We start from the raw sequence: 24,123 nt of genomic DNA, 5'->3' as shown, positions 1-24,123 counted from the left end.
ATCTTCTGAAAAAAACAGTCCTCGGAGGTAGGAAAGAGCAGGATCGGCCTAAGTTCATCTAACATAACAAGAAAAAAAAACTGCCTAGGCATTGTTTCATGTTAGGGATGCACTGAAATATACATTGCTATTGCTTAGAAACAATTGTACTTGTCTGATATCTTATTGTTTTCCACTGAATAAGTCAGCCTTTAAAAGAGTATGTAGTGTAGCTTCCCCCATAGTTCAAACACAAGCAGTGATACCAACAAACGTGTGGGGATGGACAGCTAAACCCCGATTACATATTTAAAAAAATCAATATCAAATCTCAAAAGTTTTCAGAAACTTAGTAACAAGTAAACAATATACACAATGTGCCAAGCTAGACATGCATATTTAGAGTGCAAATGACAGTCATAATGGTTTGGTGGATATATTCATTTACTCATCTTAAATATACATTGCGTTTAAAATAGAAAAGGCATAATCATGCTTGTTTTTCTGCTAAAAGTAAAGTAGAATATATTACACTGCACATAAAGTCATCAGCAATGACACTAATTGCAAGTGTGATGCTAGCTAGCACTATAATTGTATGTCATTTCTCTTAACTCGGCTTACCATATTATGAAAAACAGAAGGACAGTAATTACATACATAAATGGATGCATGAAGTGCACACTACACAGAACAATACATACGTTTGTCAACAAATCTGTACTTAAAACACACAATTCTATTCTTTGCTGCAATAGTATTACAGGATTTTTCAGTTGTTGTCATACATAACAGAGACTTGAGAGTTTTAGAATGGTTTAATTTCAAAATGAAATACCAAAATATACAGTCTACTTAGAATACATATTTATACCACAGAAATCCATGGGTCCATTCATGTTCCTCCTACAGAAAAACCTTCATCATAGAAAATCATACAAGTATCTAACAATATCAAAGTTCACGGTCCTAAAAAAAAAAAAAAAAAAAAAAAAAAGGAAAAAAAAAGTCAAGATGGCTTCATTGCAAAAGATCACTTCAATACCTTTTTTTAATAAAATTTGTATGATTCATTAGGGAATGCATTTGTAAAACAGGCAGAAACTATTGTAGTGTTAAAAGGAAAATGTAATGGGCTTTAAGTTAAGTGCTTAGAAGTTTATAAGTGTCCCTTATAAATTCTATAAAACCCATGTTTTACAAACATTTTAAAGGGAGGGCTCTTTTAACTCCTTTTCAATAAATCTATACCAAGAGAGGGCTGTGTGTCCCCTCATTTGGGTCTTTCAGCTATATGTGAATTGCAGATCGACACATAGTGCATGAATTTTACACAAATTATTAACAGCAGTACATGAACAGAATAGGCAGATTGAAGCAGTGTGAACGCAATCATTTCCACCTACTTAAAACAGTTATTACTATTTTGTTCTATAAAGAAGTAACTGTTGTCTTTAATAACTTCCACACAAACCTTAATTCTTGATATGTTCTGTACTCTCTGACTCATCCGAGGACTTGTTTTATAAACGGTTGTAAATATGATGGAAACTTACCAACACATCAGTATGCCCAATATATTTCCACATGCTTGTGTGTTCTCTTTGGTAAATAATTTATAAACAAAAAATGGGCACTGAAAGAAACCTGAAGAAGCCTCTGAATAATAAGAATATTACAGGTAGCCCCCGGGTTACATACAAGATAGGGACTGTATGTTTGTTCTTAAGTTGAATTCGTATTCGTAGGGGACTACCTGTAATCCCTCTATTGCTGAATGAGTATTAAAATGAAGTTATTGATTTTAGGCTTTATATTAGTAAAGAAAAAAGTCTCATTTACAGCACCACTAGTCTCCACTTTTAGAGGCCGTTCTGCCAGGTAACAAAAGCTGATATGGCTTTGTACAAATGGTAAACAAATTACTGAAAGTGAAAAACAAAAGGAAAAAAAAAAATAAAAATTCTGTTCTCCACTTTTTATTTATTATTATGCCTCATGTTCCATCACATGTAATCTTCTGAACATACCTACCTTGCCACAGCCCTGATAAAATCCAGCGATACTGTACACTTGTATTTGGGTGAATCCAGCTGATCATCATGACCCACCAGGGTTAATAGCTGAAGAGTCACCAGAGAGGAGATCTAGCAAAATAAATATTATAATAGTAATAATATTACAAAAATATATTGTATTATTGTATATTACATACAATAATAAACAAAAAAAAAATTATCACAACACTATGCAGTTGAAGTCGGCTTCACACACAGACACTGAATGATGAGGGGGGGCGCCCTGTTACAAAGCATTTACCTCCCTGGTGTCCGATTATATCTATATTTATAAATGTCAAATGGGTGCAACACACACACACTGGGGACGCAAGGCCAAGGGGTGCAGATGCCAGGTGGGCATTGTCAGGGGACCCGCCGGCTCGTGGTGACCAGGTAAGCCCTTTACAATGCTACCCCACATGTGGCTCACGGTTACCGCTTTTGCTACGGATAATAAACCCCGAGCACACTCGGGAATGCCGCCAGGAAGGTTTAGAGGGTGAGGAGAACTGACCTCCTGATTGATTCATCCCTATACATGATGTGTATGCAGTAACTATTTGAAGGGTGATGTGAAAGACACACACAACACTTTTTAACATTATACAATATTTGGGTTGCCTGGTTTATTACCTTTGAGTATGGATTTGATGGTTCTTGAGAAAGCAGCTTTTGAAGCTGTGAAATGTGTCACAATTAGGGGGCTTTGGGTTACAATACGTTTATTATGATTCTCATTATAATTGTTTTGATTGACCAGAAGCCTATGGAGCATGGCTTTGAAGACATTGTTGGGTGTATTTAGAACCAATTTGAAGTATTTATAGCAACCATTTATGTTATTGATCAATTTGTATTTTAATATTGGGAAAAAGATTTTATATTTTATATTTTAACATGTTTGAATCATTTTAATGTATAGTGAGGGATAAAAAAAACCCCTAACAGCTTTTAGTAATAATTGAATATGCTCATTATGAGTTGGGGTTGAACCCTGCTAGTATGTACACCTATCAAAGGGCACTAATTGTCTAAGAAAGGGTCACAACACTATTTTACACAGAAAAACACCAGAAAACTGAACAACCCATTCACATGTAGCAACTCTATCTGTTTTCTCCTGTATTTCTGTTTAGCATTTCATTTCAACAGCTGTGACACCACAGGCAGCTCTGTTCCAGTTTACACACATGTTCTAACAACGGTTATACACAGATGTTTAGTAACTCCATGTACTGACTGACAGCCTACCTGTGAGAAGATGTTTGCAGTGGGAGCAACTCTGCTGTCCACAATACTGTACAGAATTGCCAAAAGTCTGTCCAGAGGAAATGGCTTGGGGCCAAGTAGATGGTTGCTAGTCTAAAAAAAAAAAAAAAAAAAAAAAAAAAAAAAAAAAAAAAGAGATGAATGATTGATTAATTATTGAATATGAATGCAGGAAATGTAGCCTATTGATGCTGCACCATCATCATCAGCGTCCAATATATTAATCAGACTATGAATAATATGAAAATGTATGAAAAAAAAAAAAAAAAAAAAAAAACTTCAGCAACAATCCTTACATGCAAAGTGTCTCATATTTGCTCCCATTTTGGTTTGTTAACTATTCCATTGACAATTGTTTTAGTATGTCTGATCATCTGTTTTTGTTCACACACCCCAAAAAAATAAAAAGTGGAGTTTTTTTTCCCCTAATTTTGTGTTCAGATAACTGTCTGTCCTGCCCCCACTCAGTTACATCTTGGGTGACAACGTTACATGAACACAGTACAGCAAACCAGATGTCACTCTGGGACAGGAAGTTTATTATTAGCAGAATACCATGTGAAAATAAAGATGATGGAAGAAGACAAAAAACAAGGCAACACATTTAAAAGCAAATTTCAAGGCAAAATAAAAAATGTAAAAAACATACACAGGACAACTCTACAATACATGGATTACCCTGCAGTTTATCCCTTTAGAATCTGCAAGTACAGAAAAAATGCTCTTGCTCTGCTACCGTGTTGTGGGCTGACAGCACACAGCAATTTGTGGACTGAGTGCTGTCGGCCGTGCTAAGTGTCTTTTGCTAAACTACCCAATCAATTCCACATCCCTAGGACATAAAGTAATTATTCTGTAGTCCAATATAACAGCTAGGAGTACTCTCTGAGATAACACAGGAAGCGAACACAGGAAACAGCTCTGCTCTCAATATCCGATAAGATCAACTGTTTTTTATACCAATATACCAAAATGTTTCAATGGTATATTTAACCAAAGGGGGACAAATCAGAGGGTTTATTGGCTTATATATATATCCCCCTTCTATTGTGTGTAAAGTCCCCCACCTACTAGATTGTAAGCTCTTCAGGGCAGGGTCCTCTCCTCCTGTATCACCGTCTGTATTAGTCTGTCATTTGCAACCCCTATTTAATGTACAGCGCTGCGTAATATGTTGGCGCTATATAAATACTGTTTATTAATAATAATAATAAAAATATACACCTATAAGGATGTTTTGTTGCGCTGAGTCTGTTATTTTCTCTAACATATCAGATTACAATCCACAAACTTTTTTTTATAAAGAGTAAAGCTCTAGTTTTCTTAACACGTATTTGCAAATTATCCCTCTTCCCCAATTTTAAGAAATAGGACTTAGCAAATTCTTTGATGGAAAAGCACCTTTTCTCAATAAAATGTATTAAGATGGTATATCAAAATATGACATAATTTTGTAATTTGGAGTTTTTAAATAATACCTTTCCATTTCATTATGCAGCCTTATGCATCATACAATATGGTAACCGGGGGTCGTTCTGTACACTGACCCCAAAAATTTATTTTCCTGCTTATGTGATTGGCTCCTGACTTTCTCACAAGCCTGCAATCAGGTATCCGTTTGGTAAGGATATGATTAAACACAAAAACACAAGCAAACAACAAAAAAAAAAAAAAAACACTTTTTCCAGAATCAAAAAAAGATACACATTTCCCTTAAAAATGGACAGAATTTACCCAAAGTTTTTTTTTTTTTTTTTTTTGCAAAAAATGACTGATAAATAAAACCTTTCATGGTCATGGACAGTTTATATTTAATAGAAAACAAAAAGAGCAGCAAAAGCAGTCCTTAAGTAAAAATACAAAAGTATCTTCCTGAAACATAGGAAAGGATTGCAGGAAATACCTGTAATTTTTATTTTAGACACACAAATACACAAGCAGGAATGGAGGTGTGTGAGAGAATTCTGCTATGTATGGCTACAGTGCACAGAAACACAGAGCACCAAACTCAGAGGAAACAATATTTAAACACTTCAACTGAAATGGAAAAGTTCCCCCAAGCAGCATTTCACCCAACAATGTCATTTTGCATTAAAAAATTTGGCTCATATTCTATTTGAATAAAAAAGTTCTCTCTCACCCAGGTGGATTAGGAAATGAAGCACACAGATGCCCATTATGGACCCCCAGCCAATATTTGTGATAATGTATCTCATCTGTTTACACAGAATGACTGACATACTGGTAACTCTGGATACATTTCATTAGTCTATTATCTTTCACAGTTTAATTGCTATTTACACAGTCTTGTCATGAAGAAGTTTCAGGGCCTGTACACACTTGTATGTTTACCTTTAGTGAGAAGGTATATTCATACAACTGCAGGTAGAAATCTCATTTATTTTACATTTAGTGAGAAGGTATGTATACAACTGCAGGTGGAAATCCCATTTATTTTTTATGTGGCTAGCATCTATGTGCTGTACCTTACTGCATTTTCTAAAAACACACTTAATTGTGTATGAAGTGCATGCAAAAAAAAGCAAATTATTGCCTAAGCACCGCCTAATACATATACTCAACATTTAAATATAGACATATTAAGCTCTATTGTATTGTACAGTGCTATGATCTGAAACACCTTCAGTTGTGTCTACTTACCCCAAGTTTAAGAATCATGTTTACTAAGGCTACGTACACACGTCAGATGATTTTCGTCCAATTAGGGCTAGTAACGGAGGAGAATCTGACGTGTGTACACTGCTTGTCCGACGTTGTTCATGGATCTGTCCTGGCAGATCCACGAACGATCGTAATGGAAGTGAAGGGGAGAGAGTGCAGCGGGGTGCCTCTTGCTCATTCTCCCCCCTCTCCTCTCCATAGAACAGAACAGTGCTGTATGTACAGTGCTCGTTCATGCATATTTCAGTCTTTTGTCGTTGGAAAGGTTTGTGAATCTTTGCAGGTAACAAGCATTTTACACATACTAAGTAATTTTATATTACTTTGCAATTCTAGGGATCTGTAATAGAATTGGACAACTAGGACAACTTTGTATTGTATCTAGGACAACTCCTAGATACAAACAGGCTTCTCTACTCGCTTGTATCAGGACAGAGGCTTGATGGGAGGGAGGGGGCATGATCTGTAGCATCTTGTAACTCTTTAATGACCAAGACAAACTCTGCAGCTGTTTCTTTTTGCATATCAAAGCAAACTTAATGAATGTCTAGGCTCCATAAAGTTAAAATAAAATGTACCTATTTCGACTTACGTACAAATTCAACTTAACAACAAACCTACAGTTCCTATCACGTATGTAACACAGGGACTACCTGTATATCAATCTGTAATAGCAGCAAACTTCATGCACTGGTTTATTAGTAACAAAGAGTAAGTGTGGTTAATCTGATGTAAAATGACAGCCCAGCATCATAATTGCTAATTGATGATTCACAACAGTTGTGAAGGAGATTCTTCAGGGTTTGGGGGCAGCTAACGATAATATAGATAAACGACTGCCTCACCTTAGTGATTTGGCAACATCGCCAAAGGTAGATTTGCCTGTCAGACAAATTTATAACAGAAAATGGACACAGTAGATTAAACAAGCACAAAATAAGACATAGTGTGGACTGCAAAGATCTGTGGTTTGCATCCAGACAGGTCTTCATGCTGTCAAAGTTTACTGAAGTATATCAGGTAACAGCTAGGGGCAGGAAACTAAGTTATAGACATTATGGCAATATGGAATTAAGCTACAGCATGCATTTGATTATGTCTATATGTATTAACATTTTCACATCATACATACCATAGGAAATAGATTGGTATTTTAAAGTCATTACCTTTTCATGTTTTTTCAAGAAGTCAGTTTTTTTAATTTTTCCATGATGCTGAAAAAAAAAACACATAAAAAACATTAAATGTCATTTGGTATCAGATTGCAAAATTCCACATAGAAGACCTGGCTGTCATAAAGCAAACCAAAAAAAAATGCGCGTAAAATGTAAACTCCCACATGATGTTTCAAAGGCTAGGTAGGAAAGCCATGAAAAAAACCTTACAGGTATGGCAACTTATGGCATTTATTTTTTGAAGAATTGTGCAAATGCATTAAGCTCTATTAATCCTGTGTAGTATTATTATTATTATTATTATTATTAATAATAATAATATACATGATGGTGCACAGCAAGTGAATGTATTCAGCACTGTCAATGCATGTCTTGTGAAAACAGAACCTTGACATGACTTATTCCGACCACACATTCGATGTGAGTCTAGTAACAAACATGATCACTTTTTGGTTGGTAGCACCAGAGCTTTTTGCTACTCAGAAGGGATGGCAATTGCTGATTAAGGCAGGCTGGGATTCAGGGCATTCAAACTGCAGAAGAAATATTCTTTGGGTGTGTGAAGATGCTCTATGGTACCTTCTAGCGGTATTTGGGTATGTAAAAGTGTACTGATAAACACAAGCCTGTCTTTGTACAGTGTACCTGCATTATTCTATAGGCACAGACAGTATTAGTAGGAATCAAACTAGAATCGGTCATAAAATTCAGTCAAGCAGCGTCTCCAGTGTCCAGAAAAAGGATATGCTCAGATTATTCCACAGAGCAAAATCACTTTAATGATAGAAATCAAGCACTTTTATCTTTTGCAGAATTTTCTTTTGATTGTTTAAATGTCATATCTATAACCTTTCCCAGACAACTGACAACTGCTATTAGCACACAGGATGTGCTGAATAAAATGTAGAGTACAGTGTATGTTCAGAAGGCCTTTTTTTGGATCATCGCAGTAATTACCATAAAGCAAGTTTTGACATTTTACAAGCTTGCCACATGTCGAAGGGAACCTATAACTATGAAGGGGAACTTATTAACCCAGATACTTTGTAGGAGCTTAAGTTGGAGATGAAGTCATTTGTTGTCAGGTATTTGTTGAAGTCATATGTTGTCAGGTATTAAAACTTTTATTTTATCTTTGCTCCCAAAGATTTTTTTTCTGTATTTATGTTTTGACTGTAATTCTTTACACTATTACTGTATATATGTTTATTAAGTGTGCATCATGAAGACTAATCTCAAAGGACAGTTTGATTTCTAGAGAATACTTTGCTGTAAAAAAAAAAAAAAAAAAAAAAAAAAAAAAAACCTCAGCAGCCATTTGAAGAATCACTATAATGACTTGGAGTGCATTATAAGAGATGATACAGGATAACATGTCATTAAAATCTCACTGCTTCATGCCCCAGATTATGTGTGCTAATGGATAAATGCAACAAAAATGGGGATGCACACCAGTCTACTGCCACTCCCATTATCACTAATAATTATCAATTATAAAAAAGCTCATTAACAACATACCTTGAGGAAAAACCTTTTGTCTGTCCTTGCAGGATTATATGAAGCCAAATAACCAGCAATGAGTAGAAATTTGGAGTAATAAGGCAATTCCACATGAGCATGGGCAGACAATCCTAGGAGGACAGAACACATGCATTACTTTTCAGCAGTTATACAGAAGGTGATACCATGGGAAAGTTATTACAAGGTAGCAAATCAATCCATCCAATACCAAAATTTCAGCTGTATGTAGATATTGGCGAGTGGAACCATCTGTAGGTACTTATATTTGTAAAAGACTCACATCTAACCACCCATAGAGATTAGCTTTGCTTCCTCACTTCTGCCTCGGAGTCTATTCTCAAGGTGTAGTAGATAGGCCCCCTGCCATACAGATAGAAGGAGGAAAATAAGGCACTATTAGCCTGTATTGCACTATAGGATACGATCAATCTAACATATTTTATAGCACTAAAGCTGCGTACAGATGCCCAGGTACATATCAGTGTTCTCCCCAGCCCCTTTTAGCTGCGTGCACCACCTGGCACTTTTTAGTAACCATATGGCCATTTTTGGGTGGTTACTGAAACGTTGGGTCACAATATAGGGGACACTAACTGCCTATAGCTTTTTCTCAGCCAGCTCAGAAACTATTTCTTGTGAGAACACTGTATATGCTGGAAACAATAAGCGATCATTTCAGTGACAGTGACTAATAAGCGCTGTACAGGCAGCACTGGTTATCCTAAAGAGAGCGTGAAAAACAAGAGTCGCAGTGCGTCCTCTTAATGTACAAAAAGTCATTCTTACTGGTTGCTTAGCAGGATAGTTTACTAAGTGCAAAAAACATTACTTCTTTGGGTCTGGGGAAAGCAGGTATTTGGGCATTAGGCAAAGTAGGCTGAACTTCAGGGGAAATATGAAGTAAACCTGAATCTTTTTGTTTTGGGTTCGCTTTTAAAGTAGTTGTACCAACTTATTCCTTTACATAGGCTTCCTCCTCTTTTTGCATCTGGTCTCCCAAAGCCACTTCTCGTTGGTGCCCAATCTGTCTCCGATATCATCACGTACAAGTATATCAGAACAGTATTTCCACATTGTATAACAAAAAGGCAAGAGCCAGCCCACAACTGTTGGAGAGAAGAGAATACCAGCTGCTAGGGGAGTGCAGGATGAGTAAAACTGTATTTAATTGTTCTTTAGGAAAAAAAAAAAATCAAACATTTATCTCTTGCTACTCACACTGCAAGGGGTAAATGCTTGCTTTATCATTTCCCTAGAGTTTAGTACTGAAAAAGTAGAAAAGTACAGAGAGTACCTTAGCAAAGTGATGATGTGCTTTCACAGTTCAATGAGCTGTGCAGAGCTGATACACTGATTAGATAGTATTGTCACCATCACTGATAGTATATAACCAAACACTAGCTGGGAATCATTTGACCAGTTAAATAATCTTCAAGTTTTAAACTGTGTGATTAGCAATCAGGCTGGAATGAGGAATCAAACAAATAAACTGTGAAAGCTGACATTGTATCCTATTCTAAAAATCACACCTATATTACAATATTCTTATCAATAAAGACCTTTCAGTTGGAATGCTTCTCTGTCTTCTTGTTGTATTCTTTCCCACTGTGAACTGTAGAGAAAAAAAAAATGCATCTGTAGATGTGCCCTCAGTGGCTGTAAGTGATATACATTTGTTACACTGAGCTGTTTATGTTCCTAGATAGAGATGGACGATTACATTCCAAGAAACTGTACACTAACGTCATTCCGAGCTGAGATGCTGAAAGGGAGGTTAGAGAGTCAGACATTCAGAAAATAACCTTCTATCATCCAGCATAAAAACAGACACTCAGCATTAGGAGAGCTTAATCAAAATAATTAAACTGTGATCAGAGTGATCTGTGCAAGGCTCTGGCTCAGATCTTGATAAAAGTGAGTGCTTTCTAACCTTGAGCAAATCCCTCCTATTGCAATTCTTAGGTTTCTAAGTTACTAATAATGACAATGCCACCAAAGCCTAAACAAGAAAATCTTCATTGGAAATGAAATCGAAATGTGCAAACTAAGAATAGGAATCCATCATTTTAAATAAATCAAAGGGTACTGCCAAACTAATATATTTATTGCTATTCCTAATGTTCCAATTGTTCAATAGCTAAGATCTCAAAACATAATTCTGTATGTTCTGTTGTTCATGAACTGCCCTCTTCTCCAGCGCACTATACCCCCACATTGGAGCTCCAGTCATACGACAAAGGCGATGTTCCCTGACAAGAGGCTTTGTAAGAAAAAGGAACTATACAATACTAGAAATTAAAAAAACCTATTCCTGAAGTTACCTAAAATTGTCATTAGATTTTACAAAAAGCAACATTTTGGAAAAAGAATCAAAAGGGAACGGGCTTAGGAATAGTGTAAGAATACAGTGGCATGGGTCATCTCGAATGGTATGTTGCAATATTTGAAAAAAAAAGTCTTAATTTGGAAATGCAGTAACTCAGAAAAACTAATTAGAATTTATCTTGAACTGGTCTGACTTTGCCAAAATTAATTTACCTGGTTCCATATTTACAGTAAAACTAGGATTTTTTTCTATTTTAGCCTTGGACACAGTAGGTATCAGGTAAATCTCCTGCCAGTTTTTACCCCCGTCATTACCCATGGAAAACTTACATTTACTTATTGACCTGCAGACACAACAAGAAGTAAAAGGGTATTTCTCCCCTTTTTACAGTCGATGTTAAAAAAGTTCTAAATGAAAGATTTCTCCTTTATGTCGGTTCTAATACCAGCTCAAACATTTAGATTTACCTTTAAAGACTCAGTGACAATAGTCAGTCATGGCAAAAAGCATGAAACATTGACAACAGGAAAAAAAGATACATTTTAAGATTAAATACCTCTTTATGTAATAGGAATATATGTAGTTACTAATCATCAGAAGCATATTAAAGTGTGAATTCATACCTTGAGATCTCCCGGAGATAAATAGTCTGCATGGCCCTCTTTAAATGTGGCTCAATGTTTCTCCATAACTTATGTGAATCAACTTCCTTTGCTGAAATATACATAATTATATTACAAATAAATAGTAAAACCACCTAAATAGGTCTTCATTATAAATACATTCTTTTCAACTTATTTGCGCAAAATGGAGTTTCAGTTTTGCCTCCTTCCACTTCACAGTTTTGCAGCAATGAGCAATTTCACTTTTACAGCTGCACTACAGAACAGACTGCAGAACATTTCCAGGTCCTGTCACTTTCACCTACACAACATCTCCAAAATCTGCCCCTACCTGTCCACAGAGACCACCCAACACCTTTTACACACTCTTATCGCCTCGCGTCTGGACTACTTTACATCCTCTCTGGTATTTCACTAACCCGACTCTCTCCTCTACAATCTATTATGAATGCTGCAGCCAGACTCATCCATCCTTCCCACCGCTCCTCTTCTGCTGCATCTCTTTGTAGTTCTTACATTGGCTTCCATTTCACCTTAGAATCAAATTCAAGCTCCTGTGCTTTGCCTTCAAATCCCTCCACGTTTCTTGTCCCACTTACCTTTCTGACCTGGTAAAAAAAAAATACTCCCCCACCCGCTCTCTCCGCTCCCCTGATGACCTACTAATGACTTCCTCACTCATAACCTCATCATACACACGGCTCAAAGACTTTTCTAGAGCTGCCTCGACTCTCTGGAATGGTCTTCCTCGTCCTATTCGGCTTGCTCCTACTTTCTGCTCATTTAAAAGACCACTCAAAACTCATTTTTTCAAACTTGCCTAACCATCTTCTCCTGTCTTTTAAAACCATCACTACTTAACACCACTACATATCTCCCCTCCTATTGTGTGCTCCTTCCCCCACCTTCTAGATTGTAAGCTCTTCGGGGAGGGTCCTCTCCTCCTCCTGTATCACTGTCTGTATTCGTCTGTCATTTGCAATCCCTATTTTATGTACAGCGCTGCGTAATATGTTGGCTCTATATAAATCCTGTTTAATAATATTAAAAATATCCAAAATATAAACATTAAAATACATGTAAATCATCACCAATTGTAATTTATGCTTTATCTTGTTAATGTAATTTCAAATGATTTCAGTATTATTAAATCTGTTGCTTTCAATAAACTAATGCCTGGTGATCCTGCGCCGAAGATTCCTATTTCCGGCATTTCCTTTTATGGGGATACAAGTGGCTTACATTACACAGGTAGAACCAACCATTGTCCTCCTTAGAAAACCAGTCTACAAAATGATCTAAAGTTAAAAAAAATGGTATTTTAGCAAAATAAATGTACTTATGTTTTAGCGCTACTTTAGGTGCCTTGTTGTAGACCAAGTTTAATGTTTCCTTCAAGATACTTTGGAAAAATGTAATTCGTTCTTGTGAATGAAACTAGTAAAGTAAAAAAGAACAACCACAATACTGAACTCAATATCTACATACTGGAGAGCAACAGCCTGGTATCTCTGATTCTTTATCAGATACTTCAGAAGGTCAATGGTAACCTGCCAGCCACCACTTGGTTCCTATTAGTAGTATTGATGAACAAAAAAGCTAGTGGATCACTATTTGGCAAAAATGTCAAAGTTGGAAATAGTGACTTGATTCCTTTAGGGTGTCTTTATTCTGTAACTGAGAAAAAAAATGTTTTTTTTCATACAGGCAAAAGCAACCAGTAGAAAACCCTTGAATGAATGAATGTGAGATGAATGTGAGATACATCTCCTTGTCAAAGGAAAAGACTGTCTTTTCATGGAGATGCAAGTTAGGCTATAATTACAAGTATAGGCAAAATTTGTTATTGAAAAGGATCGTGAAAAACTTTTTCCAACAATAATTTCCTATACTTGTTATTATAGCCTAACTTGCATAATGACAAACGACTGCTTGATGCATGAACGGGAGCTGTACATACAGGGACATTCTGCTTTATGGAGAGGGGAGGGGGGAGAATGACAGAGGGGCAACCAATTGCACTCTCTCCCCTTTACTTGCATTATGATAGTCATCCATGGATCCACCAGGACAGTTTTGCGGATGACAAGCACTGTACACACGCAGAATTTTCGTCCAATATCAGTCCTGAGACGATTATCGGACAAGAACTATTGCACGTGTGTACATAGCCTTAGACACAATCAGCCAATCAAAGGTTCTGCACAAACACTATTCCTTTCTTTTTTTCCTTTCCAGAAACCATATAGTGACCCATCTCTTCAATTTCAAAAGGTAGCTTTGTGTCATGAATTAGTGTGTTAACCTAACTAGGCCAGCTGACCATTTGTCCATCATACTTGTACTTTGATACCCATAGAACATGGAACCATTTGTCAGCATCAATCCATCACATACCTTCTCCTTTTATTACTGGCTCACAGAATTTTGGAAAGTTCAAAGCAGCCTGTGAAAGAGAAAGAAAAAAAATATGCATCAAAAAGTAATAAAAACTATCACTCATAATAACCAATTACATTTCAAGTCTCAATTTCCAACAATAGTACAAACATAACCCAGTGAAGTTGACAGGCTTGACTTGGTTGTGGCTCACGATTTTTTAAAATAAATTTAGGGGAAATCTAATTCTTACATTATCTGACCCCTAAAAAGTTAGCAAAAAATTGATAGTTAAACATGCACTGCAGGTGAATCAATCCCTGTGATTAAAACACATGAGCCAGAAAAAAAACAAAACGCTTCACTGAAGGTTTGGTGAATGTCAGATTTACCGGTTATATAAATTATAATAAAGATATAAAATATCAAATAAGCTACATGGATGAATGGAAGAACAGCAGTTACGAAAGTGTTAATCTTTTTTTTTCTAATCCATCATCATCTATCCTAAACTAAACTATATCAAACAATCAAACAGAAACATGAACATGTGACCAATACATTACAGTGATTGACAAGTACTGCACTGACTTTATTCTTCCTACAGAAACACTAAAATATTACATTCCACACACATATTAGTGCACTGTAGGGGATTATTCATACTGTAACTTTATCCCATGTAATTGTGTCCCCAAAAGGTGTTATTTACATACTTGCATGATATAAAAGACTAGGTCTTTGAGCAGATAAAAAAAAAAAAAAAACACACGTAAAAAATCCATCATAAATTCAAAATTGAAACCACCTTTGAGATGCATGACTTACAAAAATGGATGGTGTGAAAGGTGTGATGTGAAATTAGTTTTCTTTAAGCTGTATGACAAATTTTTGCATTAGCATGTTGCTCATTTTTATCCTGTGTTAGGAATCATTCTACTTTCTATAAAACATCTTACCAAATGTCGGAGTTCTTTAATGTCCCTGCACACAGTGTAGAAGACACCCAGGAGAATATTGATATATGAAGCATAAAACTCAGGTGAGTATTCCTCTGGATAGTCACTGGATAGAATCTTCTGTAGTTCCACTATAAAAGAGAAATTTTTTTTTATTGAGATTATTGAGGCAACTGGTAAAAAAAAAGTAAACTATGTAAATGTGACCTACAAAAGACTGAACAGACTTAATGGACCGGAGAAGAAAGACTTTCATGGCTAAACCTGGGTGAGAATCTAGCAAGCCTGGAATGGATCTGGTGCAGGACTAAAAATATTTGCCAAATAATAGTAGGTTTGCTGGCTCACCCAGGTTCACCTGTGATAGTCTATCTTCTCCATTCTTGGAGAGCTATATTAAGTCAGGCCCAATATGTCTTTATTGAAGTCTGAAAACTGAATGCAGTGGTAACCACTGTATATGATGGCCTTGATGATAAAAAAAAGGGGGCAATTTAGGGCTTAAAGGAACCGAACATCACAGCTGGAACCAGCAGTGGGGAAGACTTTAGGATTCTGGGATAATGTAACATTTTGTTTTCCTAAAAATAAACATTTAATTTTTTTGGTGTGGCGATATTCCATTTTTTTAACATACTCTAGAGCTTGATGTCACATAATTCTGTGCAGTAAAGCCTTTGTGAGACAAGGAGCCTACTTAATATATTCATATGACTGTTTAATACTTGTGTACAAAAGTTCTACATTATAAAGAAGATTTGTAAAACACAAATGAATGTGTGCTTTTAACATTCCGTATGTTCAAATTATAGGTTGTAGCATTAAAACTTTAATGGCTTCAGCAGAGTGCTCCTTTAGCCCAAGTAAACTCAGAATTCTCATTTACTCAGCATAATCGTCCCTAACCTGATTTTCCTGCAGTTCCCAATTGTATCTACACGAGATGTAAGGTGTATTTGAAGAGTTAGGAAGTAAAGAGTCACACGTGTTATGTCATAAAACACAGGATAAAAAATCAGGATGACAATACCTTTGCTGTAGTCAGTAAAGTATATGGTTATGGGTTCGAGACATCCAGTGTTTGGTCGGAAGGATTCCCAGACTATTTCAGACAGGAATATTACTGTCACATTACTCTGCGTCTACAAAGGAAAAGTGATCCAGTCATAACAACTTCCTGATTGATACCTATTTCAGTTTTGCCTTTTAATACATTTTTTTGGAATAGTGCAAACAGGTGTAGATGGAAATAGAAAAAAAGCATAATAATAAACAAGACTGTTTGATCTGGCCACATGCCTTGCAACATCATGGTTTGTTAAACCTCGGGGGATTGTTTTATGTAATGCAAGGTCTACCTGATAAGGTATACAAATACAATGAATCATATAGCCCACAATAGGTATATGAAAGGAATTTGCACAGAATCCAATATGTGTGGCCATCTGGAAGCCAGCAAGGGAACAGTTTGCATTCAATGGCAAAGATTACCCGAACAAAATGAACCCAGCAAGACCTTTTATTATTATTACATAGTATTTGTATAGCGCTGACATATTACTCAGCACTTTACAAGGTTCGTAGTCTTGTTACTAGCCATCCTTCAAAGGGGCTCACAATCTAAAGTCTATCTCAGTCATATGTCTTTAATACAGACCAAGAGCAATTTTAGGGGGAAGCCAATTAACCTAACTGCATGTTTTTGGGATGTGGGAGGAAACCGGAGTACTTAGAGAAAACCCATGCAAACTTGAGGGAAACATGCAAACTCTATGCAGATAGTGTCCTGGCTGAGATTCGACCATGGGACCTAGCTCTGCAAAGGCTGGAGTGCTAACTACTGAGCCACTGCGCTGCCCGACCTTCATCCCAGAATATAAGGTTTCCACAGGTTTAACCACAGAGTAGAAGGATAATCTTTAATGACACAATAGGAGTTACCAGTTGTTTCACAGGCTTTTAAAAAACAGGTTAATTGCTTTGATAGTACATGAATCTATTACCTATTTACACTAATCAACTGGTAAAATGTGTGCACCTACCAGTTCCTGAAGTCTAAGGAAAGCAGGTAGAAGGTTTGCCTCCATTTCCCGAAGGAGTTCGGCTTTATCCAAGACCTAAGGAAAGTGAAAGTATTACTGAAACACATTCACACAGAATGCCAAATAAGAAAATTATAAAATAATAAATTTTATAATTTAATAAAAGTGAATAATAGTTTGCCTGTCGTGCCCTTCACACAGAAACCAATATCTTGTTGGAAAAGTTTAAAAAAAAAAGAAAAAAAAAGCACTTGAAGTTGGCTTATTTTGGAGGGGAAAGGCAGCTCCAACTTGGAAAAACATCACATCCGCCAGTCTACACTTGGCTCCCATAGAAGGGTCTTCTGTTACCCACAGCAAGTGAAAATTTTTCTAACTTTACACCTTTCTTTTAACTACAACATCTAGGCAAAGGATACTGTTACCAACTTTCCTGTGGTGAACAGAGCAGCCTAAATCTCACAACATCTCCTTGAAAGATTTTGAAGTGATGTCAAGTGATATGTGAAGGTACATATACTAAATTTTTTTAGGTTCATTTTTTTCACCAACTAAAGGGTATGGGCATGGACAAAGTAAGCAGAACTTTTGTTTTAATAAAATGTTTGCTTTATAGATGTAAGGTTAGAAGTAGGATTACAGGGAATGTATTTTAGAAGTAAACACAATTATGTGCTTGTGGCACCTGGAAGTACCCTACAATATTAAAGATACAGTGAAACACCCCTTGTATGAAATAATACACCATCTACCACAAAATAAAAAGGATATTAGTAATTTTAGAATCTCAAGTCCCATGGACTTACATTGCAGTGCAATAAACTACAAAAATCTAACGTCTCACCTATTCAAAAGTCAAGTTTATTTTTGCATCTACATATTTTATTCCTGGTAATATTACCCAGAAGGTCTTTGTGAAAGTACTTTCTTATGTGAACTGACAAAGTTTGTTCCCTATCCTAAAAATGTGCTGCACGTGATGGAGATTACATAGGCAAGGCCCGCTACAGTCACCAGGAAATCCAGCTCTGAGAAAGGTCTTTAGCATTTGCTGGAGTCATCATACATGTAAACAGAAGTGATTGCTGCCAGGAGGCTGCATTAATACATATCACTTTCATGCAAATAATAAACAGCAAAAGAAAAAAAAGGGATTTTATTTTACCAGAACAAGATCGCCATTGTGTAATGGTACAATGTCAAATATTTTGGGTTTACATGTACTTTAAAGTGGTTTGCATTACTATGAGTTGACAGGTTTAGAGATGTATTTTTTAAATTGATTTAAATGGCAAACTGCACATTAACAACTAAAACATTATCATGCAGGACATTACTAATACACGGTACCTATAAGAGGCATACAAGGTTACATGGCAGACAACACCGCAACTCTCCACACCTAATATACTCACAATGTAAACGGTTTGATTCTCAAATCCTTCACTGGAAATTGCCTTCTTATACAAGCGGATAAACTCATTAAATGTGTCACATCTTTCATAGGAGGAATACTCATTGTCAGGAGAGGGGCAGTGATCGTACAGCTGATTAAGTATTTGTTCAAATATTAAGCGTGATGTAAAGCACTCCACACAATTTACAATAGCATAAGGCAGCTGTAAAACAGAAATTGCACAGAATTACTTTTGATCATACATTGATTCATTTACTGCATTCACAGGCTTCTAGAAGGTGGCTGCATGGACATATGCAGACATGACAGTAAGGACAGATAAATAACAATTCTGTGCTGTGCTCATTTACATGTTACTGCCCAGGAGGAAAATTATAAGGATTGCTGTGTACATAATTAGTCTGTTACCTATATGATTAAGCGGCTTCTACATATTTGGATTTGCTCCAAGCCCAAAAAAGGATCAAATAATATTTGGGAAAGTCTGTAACAATGGAGCTCAAAAAACAACGTTGCATGAACAACCTCTTATATCAACACAACTGTTCTTACAGTTATTCTCTCTCAACTTTTCCTCTTTTGTTTAATATTCAAATAAGAGAGGACATTCAACATTATGAATGTTGTTTTATATTCCTGGCAACATTGGTTTAAAAAGCTGTCCAATGCAACTCCAATGGGCACACACACCATAAATGTGGACTTGAAAAACTAATCTTTAAATTACAAGTATGTCTGGCAATCCTCCTACTGCAACTTTATTTTTTCAGTTTTCATAAAGTGGAACTATTTTGTGACCAGGCAGGATTTTGTAATGACAAAAGTCCCTTCTGCAATAAAACATACTTATGTGCCATATCAGTAGTACTTGCTGGGGTTATCACAACCTGGCCCGGACAATGAAGATGGCCAAAGATTGTGAACCTGGAAGAGGAGCAGTAGATCGTGACACCCGTAATGAAATGGGGACAGATTAATGTACTTAAAAAATTGTGATCAGGCAGTTAAGTTTATCTATCCCTTCTGCAATATAAATAAATTGTAACAAGACAGGTTCTCTATGTTAGAATTTAGTTCCACTTTTGAGAGTACAATTGTCTAAAACTGTTGTACCTTAAATCCAAAACGTTACACAACTAGGTAAGTTAGGTTCTATTGCCTATCTCTGTCATGTGGTCACAGTCAAATGATGGAAGCCATTTCCCTGCTGGTTTCTATATTGGAGTCAATGTTTCCTGAACTCCACCCTTATGCAACACCATACTGTCCCTGCTAAGCGCTTCTTTAAAAAATGCTGAATTCCAGGACACTGATCCTACGGCTTTATCTGACCAAGCAGAAGCATGTAGGTGAATATTTTGACTTTCTTTTAACTGCAAAAATTGTTTTAGGGCAAAAAAAAACAAATATTGAGTCCATAGACAGCCAACATTCTCAGAAGGAAGCCAGTGATGGCAGCCCCTGTATTTCCTACAGTACAGGTTTCTTAAACTGTCTATATAATAACTACCTCACATATAACCACTGGAAGTCACAATGGAGCTTTAGCCGTACCTCTAGTGTGCTCAGCACAGTCTTCAGTATATATGTCTTCCCGGTGCCGGTGTGACCGTAGATAAAGATGGATGGAAAGCTTAGATGAGAAGGCTGAAATTAAGACACAATCTGCTGTCAATTATTACGCTTTTACAACATTTATAGAAGCAATTTAATGGAAGGGATGTAGGCAAGGATAAACAATGACAAATCTAATATTGTGAGGGAGTGCACTGAAATAAATTGAACCTGTGCATAGCTTAAGCAGGGAAACCCAACAGATTCATATTAAGAATGTCTTATCAGATAAACAACCTAAACATTCCTACCATTCAGCTAACAAAAAAAAACACACCAACAGCCCTGTGCAGGCTTCCTGCTTGTATGCAATGGGCCAGCAACCAGAAGCCGCAGGGAATGCTTGTCCCTGCTGTGGGTCACAACTTTCCCCTCCTGTATGTACACACTTTTTAATCTTACCTAAAGTTCCACCTTTAAGAATCCTTGATCAGACAGGTCATTATTCCTGAAAAGAACAGGCAAAGTCCTTTCTGCAATAATTCCTTCCTACCTGCCTGATCCTTTGGGTAGCATCAGCTTTGCTTGCCAGGATACTCGGCAATCCCAACTTCCTTTGTGTGCTAGGAATTAATGAACCCCTGTATGTCTGTAAAGTTATCCCAGCCCAGCCAATCAAGAAAGATGAAAGTCTTGCAGGGTGGCTCGGAGGTAGTGCTCTGGCCTTTGCAGCCCCAGGTTCCAGGTTCTCAGCCAGGAGACTATGTGCATGGAGTTTGCAGGTTCTCCTTGTGTTTGTGTGGGTTTACTCCAGGTACTCCAGTTTCCTCCCACAATACAAAATGCTGTTAGGTTAATTGGCTTCCCCCTCCATGACTATGGTAAGGATATTAGATTGTGAGCCCCTTTGAGGGACAGCTAGTAACAGGACTATGGACATGTACATCGCTGCGTAATACATTGGCACTACATACTGTGTAGTAATAATAATAATAATGAAATTGTCTACAGAAAAAGATGTCAGCGCTCTGCAATGGAATAGGGACCGGAGAATATTACAAGGTTTCTTCGGCTTGTATACATTCACCCGGGTAGAACATGGGGGTGGATGGGGCAGCATGGGGGTCAGGGCTGGGATCCTCATCCTGAGATATCAGCAAAGTATTTACAGATAGCAAGCTGAATTAACAAAATTACAGTCATCACCCAATATATGTAAAGAATGGAAGTCTAATTCTATTAGATGGGCAAAACAGACATTTTATATTTATAAATGCACCTGGTTGGGAAATGGGAATATTATGATACTCTGAGAAATAAATAAAGCATAGAAGCACAAAGATCACCTCTCCGAATACTGCCAGCAATGTAGATAACTGGGGATCTCGGCAGAGAATTCGCTTCTCCAGATCTTGAAGTTTTTCCTCCAGATATGGAAATTGCTCCAATGTGGTCATGGTTCACTTCCACATACTAACTGTAAAAGAATGGGAAGATTACATATAACGCCACAGTAAATATGAGACAGCAAATATGTCATTATTATATATAGCTCTAAGGATATGAGGAATGAAGCTGAATGAGAACACAATACCCAGGACAGTGCCATTTAACAAACAATATTTTCAATAATAATTAAATAAAACAAATAATATTGATGGCCAGAGAACACATACAGCCATGAAAGTTGTATGACTTCCTAATATCGGTTGTCAGAGGAAAAGGTGCTTTGGTATAACTGAGAGAACTGATCCCCACCATGACAGTAATGCTGCCTTATGTTGGAGGCAATAGGGAAATCACCCCAGGTCATTGTTTATGGTCAGTGCGGGCCCTATACCGGTCAGTGTGTCCCTGTGATGGCTCCCTCAGCTCTCTGTATCCAGGGAAGGTGCAGATGTGTACACAGCGACTCTTCCCGCCATACACACAGATAAATATCATATATAGGGAAAACATGGCGGCCCCGGACCCCCTTACCGCTATGTACAGAGCTGAGCTGCCATGTGTCACAGCCGGTCCCGCCAGATACCGAGTACAACTGCTACAGCCTCCGCCCATGGCCCAGTCACTTCCTCCGTACAGAGACGCCTCTTCCCTGTCTATCGGCCCCGTCACCGGCTGTGTTATGTCTGCACCGTCTGCCAGCACATTACGAACTCCGCCATCACTCTACCCCCCAAACATTACCAGCCCTCCATCACTGTACCCCCCAAACATTACCAGCCCTCCATCACTGTACCCCCCAAACATTACCACCCCCCAAACATTACCAGCCCAGCGGGTCCCTGCAGCTGAAGAAGTTCCAAACCCAGAAATCGTCCAAAAAAGTCATGGCATCCATTTTATGGGACAAAGACATATTCTGTTGGTGGACTACCTACCTCAGGGCTCTAGTATCACCGGACAGTATTATGCTAACCTCCTGGACCAGCTGAAGGAGGCAATTAGGACGGAATGCCATGGAAAGTTTACCAAAGGGAAATTATTTTATTGCAGGACAATGCACCTGCGCACACGTCCAACTTTGTGGCTGTCAAACACCCTGGGTTTCTATATGGTCCACCATCCCCCCTACTCACCTGATGTGGCCCCTTCGGACTAAAATCTGTCAAAGATGCTGCTGAGAGCTGGTTTGCGGCCCCACCACACGCTTTTTATTTGAATGATCTAGAAAAGCTGCAACTATGCTGTACCAAGTGCATCAGTCTCGGGGGAGATATGTTGAATAAATTTGTTATTTCATTTTATACATTGTACTGATATGTAAAACCTTGGATTTGAAGGAGGTTGTACTTTTTTTTCACATGACTGTCTGACCCACATCATCCAAATGTTGCAGTCATTAACTTTGTAGAATACATTTTAACTTCAGTTTAAGATTCCTCTGAGATCATGTAAAAGTTGCATGGACCAACGGATGGAGATAGATGAGTTGGACCAGCAGTTGACCTGCTTTTCATCCTGCTTGTGCACTGCCATAGACGTGTACTGGAGGGAGAAGCAAATCGAATATGAAAAGTCTTGCTGGAAAACTCTTCACTTACAATGAAAATAGATGCATGAGACTAAAGATCATCAGCAATGAAATACTTCAGCTGAGTTGCTGCTATATTAAACATAATACCACCAGTAGTTATTGCTGTAGGATTTGCTGCAATGAAAACTATTTGTGTGTGTCATTTGTTATACACAAAACCTTTGCAGTAAACAAAGGTTAGAGAAACCTGCTAATCCTGCCAACAGCTTGTACTTCCTTATTCCTGGTGGCAGATCTTCCTCCTGCAGTGTTCCCACCTGTCTGAATTGTTTATATAAGGAAAAAATAGGTGCTGTCTTCAACTTTGATTGATCCATAAATTAGACCATGCAGGGAACAGGACAAGAACATAGATTAAAAAAAGGAAAAGGGGAATAAATAAATTGCTGCATTACATATGCGTGTAGAAGAGTGTAGATAGGTTTTTATAGACTTTGTAATACTCAAAATTAGATTTAAATAGTAAAGACATAGGAAATACACTTTACCCTTGTAATTAATGAACATGATGCAAACACACCTGTCATAAGTTTTTGCAGTGTTTTGCTTAAAGTGTAACATGCAGATTTTGTTTTATTTTTTATTGCAGGAGAGACAATTCCCATCTGCAATGAAGTCTGATAACTCCCTGCCTACAAATATCTAAGCACTGTGCACTAATCTGTTCATATTCAGCTTCACAATCAGTCCACAATCTTAGCATGCCTTGGTGCTAACAGGAAATAGCTCCCAGGCATGTGGGCATGCGTTCCATCATCCAGGGCTAGCCAATCACAATAGTCAAGGATGCTGACAAATAATTCCACACATAATAAATCTGGAGGTAAAGCAAATATGGTGTACTTTAGGTTTTTGCCACTTCCTCATGAAGAAGACAAGATTAAAACTTTGACTAATTAAGGATATCAGTTGAGCAAGGAACAAAGACACAAATGGCAAGTAGTTTTTGGGTAGCGTTAGACAAATATAATATAGATTTGCCACAAATCTGAATGAAAAAAAAAAAACCCTTGTAAAAATAAAATAGAACTGCAAGTCACCCTTTCACAATGGTAGGTGCAGAGGAAAATGTAATCTGCTCACTACATCTCCCCCCC

At 37.3% G+C, this 24,123-nt stretch overlaps 1 protein-coding gene across 3 annotated transcripts; it reads right to left on the bottom strand.

Moving 5' to 3' along the window:
* Nucleotides 1-778: 778 nt before the first annotated feature.
* ORC5 (origin recognition complex subunit 5) lies at nt 779-22,111 on the bottom strand. Of its 3 annotated transcripts, none has more exons than XM_072411070.1 (15): nt 21,967-22,111; nt 21,333-21,463; nt 19,987-20,079; nt 18,431-18,634; nt 17,016-17,090; nt 16,004-16,115; nt 14,974-15,104; nt 14,033-14,081; nt 11,636-11,726; nt 10,246-10,298; nt 8,684-8,796; nt 7,157-7,204; nt 3,291-3,401; nt 2,014-2,126; nt 779-948 (listed from the first exon to the last, which is right to left on the bottom strand). In XM_072411070.1, exons 2-15 carry the CDS (start codon nt 21,441-21,443, stop codon nt 903-905), a joined length of 1,350 nt encoding a protein of 449 aa, XP_072267171.1. In that variant the 5' UTR covers nt 21,444-21,463; nt 21,967-22,111; the 3' UTR covers nt 779-902. The 3 variants fall into 3 exon arrangements, 2 of the variants coding, with proteins under 2 accessions (XP_072267171.1, XP_072267172.1); XM_072411071.1 differs by having other exon boundaries at nt 21,333-21,459; nt 21,967-22,069; XR_011920791.1 differs by lacking the exons at nt 779-948; nt 2,014-2,126 and adding an exon at nt 9,651-9,792 and having other exon boundaries at nt 3,312-3,401.
* Between the last annotated feature and the right edge of the window lie 2,012 nt (nt 22,112-24,123).

This window comes from Pyxicephalus adspersus, chromosome 5, assembly GCF_032062135.1.
Source record: "Pyxicephalus adspersus chromosome 5, UCB_Pads_2.0, whole genome shotgun sequence".
Taxonomy (NCBI): domain Eukaryota; kingdom Metazoa; phylum Chordata; class Amphibia; order Anura; family Pyxicephalidae; genus Pyxicephalus; species Pyxicephalus adspersus.
The sequence above is the reverse complement of the archived record's forward strand: the minus strand, read 5'-3'. Positions and strand labels throughout refer to the sequence as shown.

Bases quoted from the DNA above. Each gene is read 5' to 3' on its own strand.
- ORC5 (XM_072411070.1), bottom strand. From the start codon at position 21,443: ATGACCACATTGGAGCAATTTCCATATCTGGAGGAAAAACTTCAAGAT. The intron at 14,082-14,973 runs GTAAGATGTTTT...TCTCTTTCACAG, and splicing joins TTAAAGAACTCCGACATTTG to GCTGCTTTGAACTTTCCAAA. The intron at 11,727-14,032 runs GTATGTGATGGA...TGTATATTTCAG, and splicing joins GCCAGTAATAAAAGGAGAAG to CAAAGGAAGTTGATTCACAT.